Source organism: Salmo trutta, chromosome 7 (genome assembly GCF_901001165.1).
Source record: "Salmo trutta chromosome 7, fSalTru1.1, whole genome shotgun sequence".
Lineage (NCBI taxonomy): Eukaryota > Metazoa > Chordata > Actinopteri > Salmoniformes > Salmonidae > Salmo > Salmo trutta.
The window spans coordinates 26,503,117-26,515,315 of record NC_042963.1 but is presented as its reverse complement, the minus strand read 5'-3'; the positions used below and the strand labels follow the sequence as shown (position 1 = coordinate 26,515,315).

At 41.7% G+C, this 12,199-nt stretch overlaps 1 protein-coding gene across 1 annotated transcript in view; it reads left to right on the top strand.

The window, feature by feature from the left end:
- b4galnt4a (beta-1,4-N-acetyl-galactosaminyl transferase 4a) overlaps positions 1 to 11,849 on the top strand; it is a 486,523-nt gene extending 474,674 nt beyond the window's left edge. Inside the window, exons 15-21 of the mRNA XM_029758480.1 lie at positions 2,685 to 2,857; positions 3,039 to 3,412; positions 6,507 to 6,660; positions 6,824 to 6,896; positions 8,070 to 8,223; positions 8,351 to 8,477; positions 8,767 to 11,849. Coding sequence (XP_029614340.1) covers positions 2,685 to 2,857; positions 3,039 to 3,412; positions 6,507 to 6,660; positions 6,824 to 6,896; positions 8,070 to 8,223; positions 8,351 to 8,477; positions 8,767 to 8,887 — 1,176 coding nt within the window. The 3' untranslated portion in view covers positions 8,888 to 11,849. The remainder of the gene's footprint in view (positions 1 to 2,684; positions 2,858 to 3,038; positions 3,413 to 6,506; positions 6,661 to 6,823; positions 6,897 to 8,069; positions 8,224 to 8,350; positions 8,478 to 8,766) is intronic.
- The last annotated feature ends 350 nt before the right edge of the window (positions 11,850 to 12,199 follow it).

Sequence of the window (12,199 nt, the reverse complement as noted above, 5' to 3'; positions counted from 1 at the left end):
CTGGGTATGGGGTAAGTTGAGCATAGGGACAGTGTAAGTTGAACTGCCTTGGGGTAAGTTGGTGATGGTATCCTGTGACAGGAGGTGATGGTGCTGTGTTTAGTTTATGGAATAAGGGTGTGGTATATTGGGTGTGGTATATTGTATATTTAAATGTATGCCTACATTCCGATATAGAGCTCTATGTTCAATATCACTTACCCTTCCATTTCTTGACCGCTTGTCTGGGACAGGGTTGTTGTTTCGATGTGCCAATTCGTTGGCCGTGAAACTGCTCCGTGAGATTCTTGATATGTTTATCAAGCTCAGACTCCATGTCGTCAGATAAGACCTTGTGTGCCTCTGCCCATCTATCATAGCCTCTCTTTCATGCAGGTACATGTTTGTTTAATTTTTTGTTAATGTACCTCTTCAGTGTCATTCCGTCAATTGTTTTCATCCCTTTGCTGCTGTTCAAATGGACTTCTACCCTTCTCTCACTTCCTTGACTGCTCTCTCAAGAACCTCAAGGGGGGCTAGACTCCTGCTTGTTTTACGTTTGTAAACACGGGGCATGGTGATATCTGCTCTGTAACAATAAAAATGCACTATCTTGAGTTCATATCCATGACACATTGCAAAAATACTACGCATGCACAAAACTGACAAGATTTAATAATAATTTGTATGGGGTGTGGCTCAGCTTACCCCATGGCCATGGGCTCAACCTACCCCAAGGCAAACATTATGACTATATTAGCCCACACAACTACAAGGATGCATTTTCATGCTAGGTTTAGGACCTCATATTGTAGCTTATAGAGACCCCAACTGATGTACAAAACAATCTTAAAACGACCTACTTTGGTTTAGATACAAGCATCATGAAACCTATAACACAATAAATTCATTTGACTTTGTGAAAAAAAATTGGGGGACCTAACTTGCTTACCACTTTTCCCATGTGGTCTCTTCCTTCAGACTCCATGATGACCTCTTCCTAAATATTTGGTCACATGATTCATTTTGTGTATGGTTTCCTCGAAACAAGGCTCAATTTACCCCACTCTTCCCTACAATAAACAACACGTCATGCTAATCTAAGCAGTTCATTGTAATAATGTTTCTTTTTCAAATGTAAGAAATCAGCATTCAAAGTATCTTTGTAGAGCTGTTTTTCATTTGAAATTCAATTTGTGCAGAACACGTGTACATTTCATCCCATGTCTAAAAAAAAACAACATATCAGCTGACAGTACATGTAGGAATCAGTGTATTTGGCCTTCCAAAAAATTGGAGTCAGACACAAAAATTCCATAGCCTATCGCTCAGGCTCTAATGTTGAATGATTTTATTGTTCATTTGCCCAGGGCCTGGAGCTCATGCTTAAAACCTGTTGAGGATCTTATCCCGATCTTATCCCGGTATTGGGATTCATTGTCATGTGACCATGGCGGGGAATTCAAAACTGCAAGAGTAATCATTTCAAATAATCAAATAATCAACTATTTTCCTCCATTTGAAAGATATATCTCCTAAATCTAACCACGCTGTCCGATTTTCAGAGGCTTTACGGAGAATGCATAAAGTTAGGTTATGTTAGGAGAGTACATTGACAATAGCTGTGTGTAATGTTTAGCCATTTCAAAGAAGGGCATCAACAGACAGAAAACTAGCTAGAATTATGCACTTACCTTTGACAATCTGCATCAGATGACACTCATAGGACATTATGTTATACAATACATGCATTTTTAGTTCCATCAAGTTCATATTTATATCCAAAAACAGCATTTACAGTCGCGGTGAAATTCAGAATTTTTTTCGGCTCGAATGCTCCCAGTGAATCCAGCATTACAAATCACGGAATTACTATTCGAAAACATTGGTAAATTATAATATTGTCATTCAAAGAATAATATATTATCATCTCGTAATTGCTACCGAATGGCCAGATCTCAAAATAACTTTACTGGGAAATCACATTTTGCAATAAACTGGGTACTATGCTAACAACAGCAAGCTAAGCTATAAGCTAAGCTAAGCTATACAGTTAGCATTAGCATCATCTAATATCGATAATAACATTCTAAATATCCCCTTACCTTTGATTATCTCCATCAGAAGGTGCTGCCAGCGATCCCAGGTCCAGAACAAATGTGGTTTCTTTTGACAAAGTTCATAATTTATATCCAAATAGTTAGCGTTCAGTAGGCTCCCACAAAATGAGGTGGGCAGTGTAAAGTCACGCCGAAAAGCTAAAGAAAACCTAGTAAATAATCTATTTACGTTTGTTCAAACATGTCAAATGTTGTTTAGCATTAATCTTTTGGTCCATTTTTAACGTGAAACATCAGTAAACATCAGTAATATTTTCACACAACCTATTTTTCACAGGTTTTTGCCTGCAATATGAGTTTTGTTATACTTACAGACACCATTCAAACTGTTTTAGAAAATTCAGAGTGTTTTCTATCCAAACCTGAACAATAATATGCATATTCTAGCTTCTGAGTTGGTGTAGGAGGCAGTTAAAAATGGGCACATATTTTTTTCCAAAATTCTCAATACTGCCCCCTAGATTAAACAGGTTAACGACAATTTGTTGAAAACAATTTGATGTTTACCTATATCTGGTACAATGCATAAAACATGTATATTTTAAGTGTACAAACTGTCAAATAAACATAATTATGAATAAATAGGAGAGCATCAACTGGCAGAGAACGTTTTCAGTCAACCCCATGGACTTTGAGCTGCTGCGCTCCGACTGGAATGACCTGCGCTGCAACGTGTCTGGGAACCTGCAGCTGGCCGAGAGTGAGGTGGTGGATGTGCTGGCACAGTACATGGAGAAGCTCAACGAGCGCAACGGAGGGTTAGTGTGTGATTGTGCCAGACCTGGGTTCAGATACTATATGAATACTTGCGTGCGTGCGTGCGTGCGTGTTTGCGCATGCGTGTGCATGTGTTTGTGTATTGGGTATGGAAGCAATGTAGTGAAAATATTGAAGTTGTATGTTTGTTTTACTAAACACACCCTCCCCTTTCTCACCCAGTATCTACACCCTTTTGCGGATCATCAATGTGGAAAAGAGGCGAGACTCGGCCCGGGGAAACCGCTACCTGGTGGAACTGGAGCTGATGGAGCGCGGTCGGAACGTGGTGCGCCTCTCGGAATACATCTACCTTCTCCTCCACCGTGGCCGGCTGGGCGGAGACAGCCTGGAGAACACGGAGTTCATCCCCGCCTCGGCCCCTGCTGGGTCCCCACCTGGTGTCATCCTCAGCACCCCCGCACCCCCAACCTCCACACCCCCCCCTGCCCAGCCTGGGGCCACCCCGTGGGGCACGGCCTATGCCAACCCCCTGCTGTGCCAGCCGGTCATGCTGCAGTGGCGGAAGGATGTGATGGTGCATTTTGTGGTGCCAGGTAGGTACCAGGGGCCTTGTGTGTGTGTGCACCAGTTTTCACGCAAAAGTTGGCATTTATTTATTTTTCACTTGACGTAAGAATGTGCTCACCTCCCCGCAGACTTTAGACCATGTGTACGCACATTTTATAATGGTTGAAATATTGTATTGCAAGCTGGCAAGTAAGTATTTTGTGCAAATGGGGGATATGATGAAAAGCTTATTCATAAAAAACTATAAACAGGAAAACATATTAACAAGAATGCAACCATTTGCCATTAGGGATAGTCTAAAATAATTAGACATAAGAAACTTATAATTAGACATAGGAATCTTTTTCCTATTATTTTTTCATACCCATTGCAGAATATATTCTTCACCTTTTCTGGCCGTGATGGGTTCATATTCCCAAAGGGGCCATACAACAAATTACCATGCGCATCTCTCATTTAATTGGACCAAGTAGCCTAGTAAATAGATAGGCTATATGTATTTAAAGTTTTGCAACATCATAGGCAGCGCAAACTTTTACATTTAAGCAGGCCTATGTATCAAGTTTCATGTTTTTATTGTCATGTGCACAAGTAGCCTACAGTGAAATGCCTTTCGTGCTTGCTTTTTCTCAACAATGCAGTAATGAATATCAGTAGTACTATAAAAAATACATTTAAAAGTAAAGTAGAACAAAAACACACAAGAAATAACTGTAACAACTGCATTTGTTTGAGTAGCCTGCCCTCAATAGGCAGAATCTACCGCATATCCAAAGCTGAGTAGCCTGCCCTACAACGTTTCAGAATTTGCGGACAGTAAATTACAGTGCATTCGGAAAGTATTCAGACCCCATTACTTTTTCCACATTTTGTTACATTACAGCCTTATTCTAAAATGTATATATTTTTTAAATGTTCCTCATCAATCTACACACAAAATCACATAATGACAAAGCAAAAGCAGGTTTTTAGAAATGTTTGCAAATGTATATACTGTATATAATTTTTTGTTGTTGAAATATCACGTTTATATAAGTATTCAGACCTTTTACTCAGTACTTTGTTGAAGCACCTTTGGCAGTGATTACACCCTCGAGTCTTCTTGGGTATGACACTACAAGCTTGGCACACCTGTATTTGGGGAGTTTATCCCATTCTTCTCTCCAGATCCTTTCAAGTTCCTTCAGGTTGGATGTAGAGCGCCGCTGCATAGATATTTTCAGGTCTCTCCAGGAATGTTCGATTTGATTCAAATCCGTGCTCTGGCTGGGCCACTCATGGACATTCAGGGACTTGTCCCGTAGCCACTCCTGCGCTGTATTGGCTGTGTGCTTATGGTCGTTGCCATGTTGGAAGGTGAACTTTTTCTGAGCACTCCTGAGCGCTCTGGAGCTGGTTTTCATCAAGGATCTCTTTGTTCATCTTTCCCTCGATCCTGACTAGTCTCCCTGTTCCTGCCGCTGAAAAACATCCTCACAGCCTAATGCTGCCACCACCATACTTCACCATAGGGATGGTGCCAGGTTTCCTCCAGACGTGACACTTGGCATTCAGGCCAAAGACTTCAATCTTGGTTTCATCAGACCAGAGAATATTTTTTCTCTGTCATGTGCCTTTTACTGAGGAGTGGCTTCCGTCTGGCCAATACCATAAAGGCCTGATTTGATGGAGTGCTGCAGAGATGGTTGTCCTTCTGGAAGGTTCTCCCATCTCCACAGAAGAACTCTGGAGCTCCATCAGAGTGACCATTGGGTTCTTGGTCACCTCCCTGACCAAGGCCCTTCTACCCCAATTGCTCAGTTTGGCAGCCAGCTCTAGGAAGAGTCTTTCTTGGTGGTTACAAACTTTTTCCATTTAATAATGATTGAGGCCACTGTGTTCTTGGGTACCTTCAATGCTGCAGAAATGTTTTGGTTCCCTTCCCCAGATCTGTGCTTCAACACAATCCTGTCTCGGAGCTCTATGGACAATTCCTTCAACCTCGTGGCTTGGTTTTTGCTCTGACATACACTGTCAACTGTGGAACTTTATGTAGACAGGTGTGTGCCTTTCCAAATTATGTCCAAACAATTGAATTTACCACAGGTGGACTCCAATCAAGTTGTAGCAATATCTCAAGAATGATCAATGGAAACAGGATGCACCTGAGCTCAATTTCGAGTCTCATAGCAAAGGGTCTGAATTCATATGAAAATAATGTATTTCTGTTTTCTAAAAATAATTATTGTCTTTGTCATTATGGGGTATTGTGTGTAAATTGATGAAGAAAAAACATGTATTTAATCAATTTTAGAATAAGGCTGTAACGTAACAAAATGTGGAAAAAGTCAAGGGGTCTGAATACTTTCCGAATGCACTGTATGTAAAATATTTGACAGTATGGGCAGGCTACAGTATTGCTGTGTGATAAGAGCGCATAATCATTGCCTTTTTAATCTTTGTGCGTATGCCTAGGCAGGATATTTAAACCCATTCTATTGATGAACTAAATATTGAACAACAATTTGTCTTTTGCATGCCGTGGCGTAATGCCAACAGTTGTCACCATAAAAGGTGAATGGAGGCATTTTCCAGGCGGAGTTTTAATGCTTGTTACCACGTGCACAGTTTTTTGACAGGTCTGAGTTATAACGGGAAACATGCGTATGTATGGCGTGCGGCAAGTTTATGAATCTCAGTATTTTTATACGTGCGTAGACTTTTCAGAAATAGAGCACGCAGAAATGTTGTGTGCAATTTATTGCGGTTATAAATGGGGCCCCAGTATTGGAGGGTTGACCTCTCGTTAGTTCACTAGTCCCTTCTCCAACAGTAGTGTTTCTCAAACCATTCCTCAAGGACTCCCACACGTTTCAAAAACATTTTGTAGCCCTGGAAAGTGTGCTAGCTCTGGAATAGGTAAACTACATGGAATGGCAGGGGGTCCCTGGGGAGAGGTTTGGAAAATACAGCACAGACAATCTTGTAGATCTGAAAGGAAAGCTTGGGAATTGAAGATTGCTGTATCTGATTTAGCTAATGTTGTGTTGAAACACCATTTTTATCTCTCTCAATTCAATTCAATAAACTTTATTGGCATGGAAAGTTAAAGCACTTACCACTCTCCCTGTGTGTCTCTAGTGAAGAACCAGGCTCGCTGGGTGCAGCAGTTCATCACAGACATGGAGGAGCTGCACCGTCAGACTAAGGACGACAACTTCAGCATCATCATTGTCGACTTCGAGAGCACCGACATGGACGTGGAGCAGGCCCTCCGAGAGAGCACTGTGCCTAGGTGCGTGTGTGTGTTTGTCTCAGAATTCATCCATAGCTCCATAGGAGTGCATTTGAATTACTACCGGGATTTAATTTATTCAGGAATTTATAAACGCATAATGGATATGTAATTGGACCAAACCCTGGCGTTAACTGATGTGATTGTTTGTGTGTTTTGTCAGGTATGAGTACTTGAGAAGAGAAGGGAACTTTGAGCGCTCAGCGGGACTACAGATCGGAGTGGACACTATCGAGGTGAGAGATAGCGGTCCTTCAGGAAGGGATTGAAAATTCCTATACAGCCAATACATTTGCAAATTCCCTGATTGAGGTGACACACATGCACACTCAGTAGAGAGCAGGCTGAAGCTTCTAGATAACATTTTACTCTTACAATGACACATGCCATGACCATACTAACCATACAATTTCACATTGACAGGATGAGTAATACAAAAAGCTGCAGCACAATTTATATCCTAACTCTTGTAACTGTTACTCAATCTCAGTGAGGCATTTTTTAATACAGTGAGATAGTCACGGTATATGCTCTGATATCGTGAGGTGCCGTATTCGGAGCTCCCTTTAAATTATTATGGTTAGCTTCTGACTCTGAAGACTTGCAGAGGTCATGAGGTCTCAGATGCTCCCAAGAGAGTCACACACACATTCAGACTGTCACAAACTGTCCAGTTCTCTGTGACCCCATGGCCTGACAGATTGATAGACAGCCAGACAGGCAGACAGACATGTATTCAATGTTTTATTCAATGGAGTTCTCTTTTTGTGTATGCGACAGGGATTTCCGCAGACCGTTATCTGTCATTGGAGTGTCAAAGCTGTCACATAGACTTTCTCTATTTCTCTTTCCCTCTCCCACTACTACCCTCCCCTCTATCTCTCTCTCTCCGTTCTCTCTCTTTTTCCCAACTCTCTCTTTCTTGTTTGTTTTCTCTCTCTCGCTCTCTTTCTCTGTGCGACAGGGATTTGGGCAGACAGTTATGTATCATTGGAGTGTCATGACTGTCACATAGACTTTCTCTGTCTCTCTCTCTCTCTCTCTGTCTCTCTCTCTCTCCCTCGCTCTCTCTCCCTCTCTCTCAATGCAACAGGGATTTGGGTAAACAGTTATCTGTCATTTGAGTGTCAGGCCTGTCACATGGGGAAGACTGGGGTGTCACTCACAGTTGAATGACTGGTGGGTGTTTTATATCAAAACCTTTCACACACATACAGACACACGAGTGCATGCTTCGCACACACACACACACACACAGACGCACACACACAGTAGAGTAGAGCATTTAGAATGACTGTTTTTGGGTGGCGTTTGAGTTTGTGGGACTGAGTATGTTGGGAGTCTGTAACCGTGATTGTGTGTACTTTAGTTTTGATTACACCATATTTGTGTGTATGTGTGTTTTACAGGACAACCACAGTATAGCGTTCCTGTGTGACCTTCACATCCACTTCCCCCTCAACATCCTGGAGAGCATCAGGAAGCACTGTGTAGAGGGACGTCTGGCCTTTGCCCCTATTGTCATGAGACTGGGCTGTGGCAGCTCCCCGCTAGAGCCTGATGGTAATACACACATTATCGACACACACACACACATCACGCACACGGCATGCACACACATGCACACATATCTCGCACGCAGCATGCACACACACACACACCATGTTTGGGATTTACTTTCCCTCTGCAGGCTACTGGGAGGTGAATGGCTTTGGCCTGTTTGGGATTTACAAGTCGGACTTTGATAAGATCGGCGGGATGAACACGGAGGAGTTTAAAGACCGCTGGGGAGGAGAGGACTGGGAACTACTGGACAGGTAAACTGGCAACCCTCACCATTGCAAACACAACACCCTCTGCTTTCTAACCCTCTTTCCCCTCTTTCTGGGCTCTTTCTCAATTTTCTTAAAATGATGTATTCTCATCTTCTTCATTGCACTGATTTGAAAGAGCTGACCAGATGGAAACCAGCCTAATGTTGAGCTTCCACCACATTGTTTTCATCTGTTAAGTATTTTACAATCATTGGAGGCGACGAGAAAAGGAGTGATTTTTATAGCAATCGCTGGCTCCTAACCTGATGGTTCCTCTCTTCCCTCCTTCAAGGGTACTACAGAACGGTCTGGAGGTGGAGAGACTGAGACTGAGGAACTTCTTCCACTACTACCACTCCAAAAGGGGCATGTGGAATGCTCAGAACAAGAAAACCCCCAAGGGAGGGGGATAGCTAACGGCCCCCCTCATGGGCCTGGAGGACCCAAAACACATGGCCTATACCTGCAGCTCCACTGTGTGTGAGGAGAGACCCTGAATAAGCTTACTTACTGCCTGACTTTGCCTTTTTTAGATAGGCACTTTTCAGGGATGCCCCTCCCTGCTTCTCTGAGGATCTGTCTGAGGAACATCTTTTCCCTGAGGATGTTTTTTCCGTCAATGGAGGACATTGAGGGGAAAACGGAGGGAATCTGTTTTTTTATGTTGGTGTTGAAGTCTACCCGGATAGACTTGACCTTTCGCCTCACTAACAGAACTCAATGTAGAGAGGATGTCTTTTTCTTTTTTGGTGCAATGTTACCTGACAGACTGAGAAATGTGGTTTATTTGTATTTTGTTTGTTTTGTTCAGAGGAAGTGTATTTTTTTTCTAGCGAGACATTTGTAAAGACAACCTAAGATTTTCTACAAAAACATCCATGTGAGGAGATGTCTGAGGAACGTTAGAAGGACTTTGTGTTGATGACAGTATGTTTCTTTGTTTGTGTTCAGGTACGTGCGAACAGTAGTCGTTCCGGAAACGCGTTCAGTCACTCGGGTGTCAAATTTCAGATATTAGTATTGCAACGAAATGTCTGGGTGTTGAAAGTAGCAGTGTGTAGTGGGTCTACCTGATGTGCTTCTTCATATAAACCTAACCAGGGTGCTTCATATGTACTATAGAGGCCTATGATGCAGTATGTGCAGCTTTCTCAAAATTCCTGCTTATTTACTCCTGATTACGGATATCTTTTAACAGGGATATCTTCCAACCTGGGAATTTTGGGAAAGTTAACCCTAAATTGTTGCATATTAAATATAAGCTCTGTTATGTGTACAGTTCTATGGGAGGACACAGACACTGGACCATATGGAGTGGGGGATCCACGGTGAGGCATCAGATTTATCAAAGTGCTTTGCAATACGTACTTCATTTCACAGTCTATCCTGCTTTCTTTTGGTCTGTCTTTTTCTCTCTTTTTTTCTTTTTCTTATCTATTGCTCTCTCTTTCTCTACAATCTCTCTCTCTCTTTCGCTTTCTCTCTCTCTGTTTCTCTCTCTTTCTGACGTTGAGATGGATTCCTTGTATCTTTCCTAACATTGTGCATAGCCTCGCTGCTGTTTTGTTGGAAGAATTTTAGGGGAGAGTGCAGTAAGTTGAGTCAAAGGGGTAAGTTGAGCCACCCTTGTTTCTAGGAAACCATACACAAAATGAATAATTGGACCTAACATTTAGGAAGAGGTCATCACTTCATGGAGTCTATGAAGGAAGAAACCACATCGAAGAAGTGGTAAGCAATTAGGCCCAAAAAAATTATGTTTTCACCAAGTCAAATGAATTCATTGTGTTAGAGGTTTCATGATGCTTGTATTTAAACCAAGGTAGATCATTTTAAGATTGTTCTATAAATCATTTGGGGTCTATATAAGCTTCAATATGAGGTCCTAAACCTAGCATGAAAGTGTATCATTGTAGCTGTGTGGGCTAATATAGTCAAAATGTTTGCTTTGGGGTAAGTTCAGCCATTGTCAAATTGAACTGTTTTCTTCCCAGCCATAATTCAAGGCATTATCACTGGTATATGAGGTAACAACAGGGCCTGGCCTATGTTAAACGTGTAAAAAAAAGTACAAAGTGTCTGTTAGGTGTTAAGCCTGTATTAAAAGATGCTTAAAATTATTTACAGGCAAAAAAGTGATTGTGTTGAATTGTGTTTGGGAAATAAAGGTAGACATGGTTTTAAAAAGGTAGTGGTAATATTTCATTCATTTCAGAAATGTGTAGGTGGCTTAACTCACACTGTCCTGCGGCTCAACTTGCCCCATACCTGGGGTAAGTTGTGCCACTTTTTTTGGACAAACTATGTTTTCATAACTGTAATGTTTGCATGAATTCTGATTATTTACAGGATTACACAACATCCTGAAATGTATGTAGATATCTTTGTTAGAAAGAATACTATATTTTCCTTCACGGAGTGATGCAGAATGTAAAAGAAAAGCTCAACTTACCCCACTCTCCCCTTACTATTTACAGATGATATTGTGCTGTGTTCATGGTCAGGCTAGCCAACACTAATGAATTACTTGATTTATTACTTGATGCATTTTATTAAAATATTCCAGGTTGATCTACTATCCCCTACAGAGGTATTTCAGAAAACAGATGCCTACCTATCTCAGGTCATAGTGATGAGTGGGTTGAATAAAGGCACTAATATTGGGTTTGGGTGTACTATTATTTCTCTCAGACACTGAATCGGCACATGGTTTATCCCCTGATCCCTCATTGATCATGCTGATGGTACGCTCCATTCCCCAGAGTTCTCTGAAAAACCCTCAGATATAACTGGAACGAACCAAGAAGTGCACTGGGAAGGGAGTAGTGAACTGTGAGTGATAAGTGGTAGACTTTGAAACAGTTTTTTTTTTTTACATTTATGCCAATGCTTTAAGGCCTGTGATGTTTTAAACATATGCTGAACTGAACTTGGTTAATCAAAGTATGACTGGGTTTCGGGATGAAGCTTCATATTTCTTTAGCTACATAGGAATACTAACAGAGAAACGCACACAGAGACAGAAGGAGTTACTCAGAGCACTGGAGCTCTTCCCTGAAGACGTGGATCTACATAAAGTCAAACAGATTTTATTTGAGTGAGATTTGGTAGTGCAAGGCCATTTTACAATGTGTGCCTTTTATCCTGGGTTTGGTGGGAGTCTATAGTTTAGGTAGTGAAGAGGGGAGAAGCAGGGGAATCAAGAGAATACCAGGGGGCTTATTCAAGAGGGGTGACGTTACAGAAGTGTCAGATAGAAATACATTTTGTAGAGCAAAAATGATGTCCTGTCAGGTAGAATGATGGAATCGTGTCAGTTCTGTACATTACTTTTCTATCTGGAACATTCTATAAATGTTACATCCTACTCAAAAAGCTTGATACACTGAACAAACAAGTTCCAAGATACAGAGAGAATGAGAGAGAGAGAGAGAGAGAGAGGGAGAGAAAGAAAGGGATTGTGAGAGAGAGAAAAAAATAGGGGGGGTGTAAAGCTATAGAAACTGTGAGGACCAGGGTGGTCTGTGGGTGGGTGGGGGGGTCTTTGGCCTAAAGGGTATGTGAGGTGTGATGGAGAGACACTGGCAGCTGCTGCTGTGTAACAGGAAGCCACCTGCTCCCATCAGAATGACTGGAGGCCAATTTGTTTACTTACCCAGTACTTATTGTGACTGGATGGACTGGAAGGCTTCAAGAAGGCCATATATGGGCGTTAGCTTGCTAAT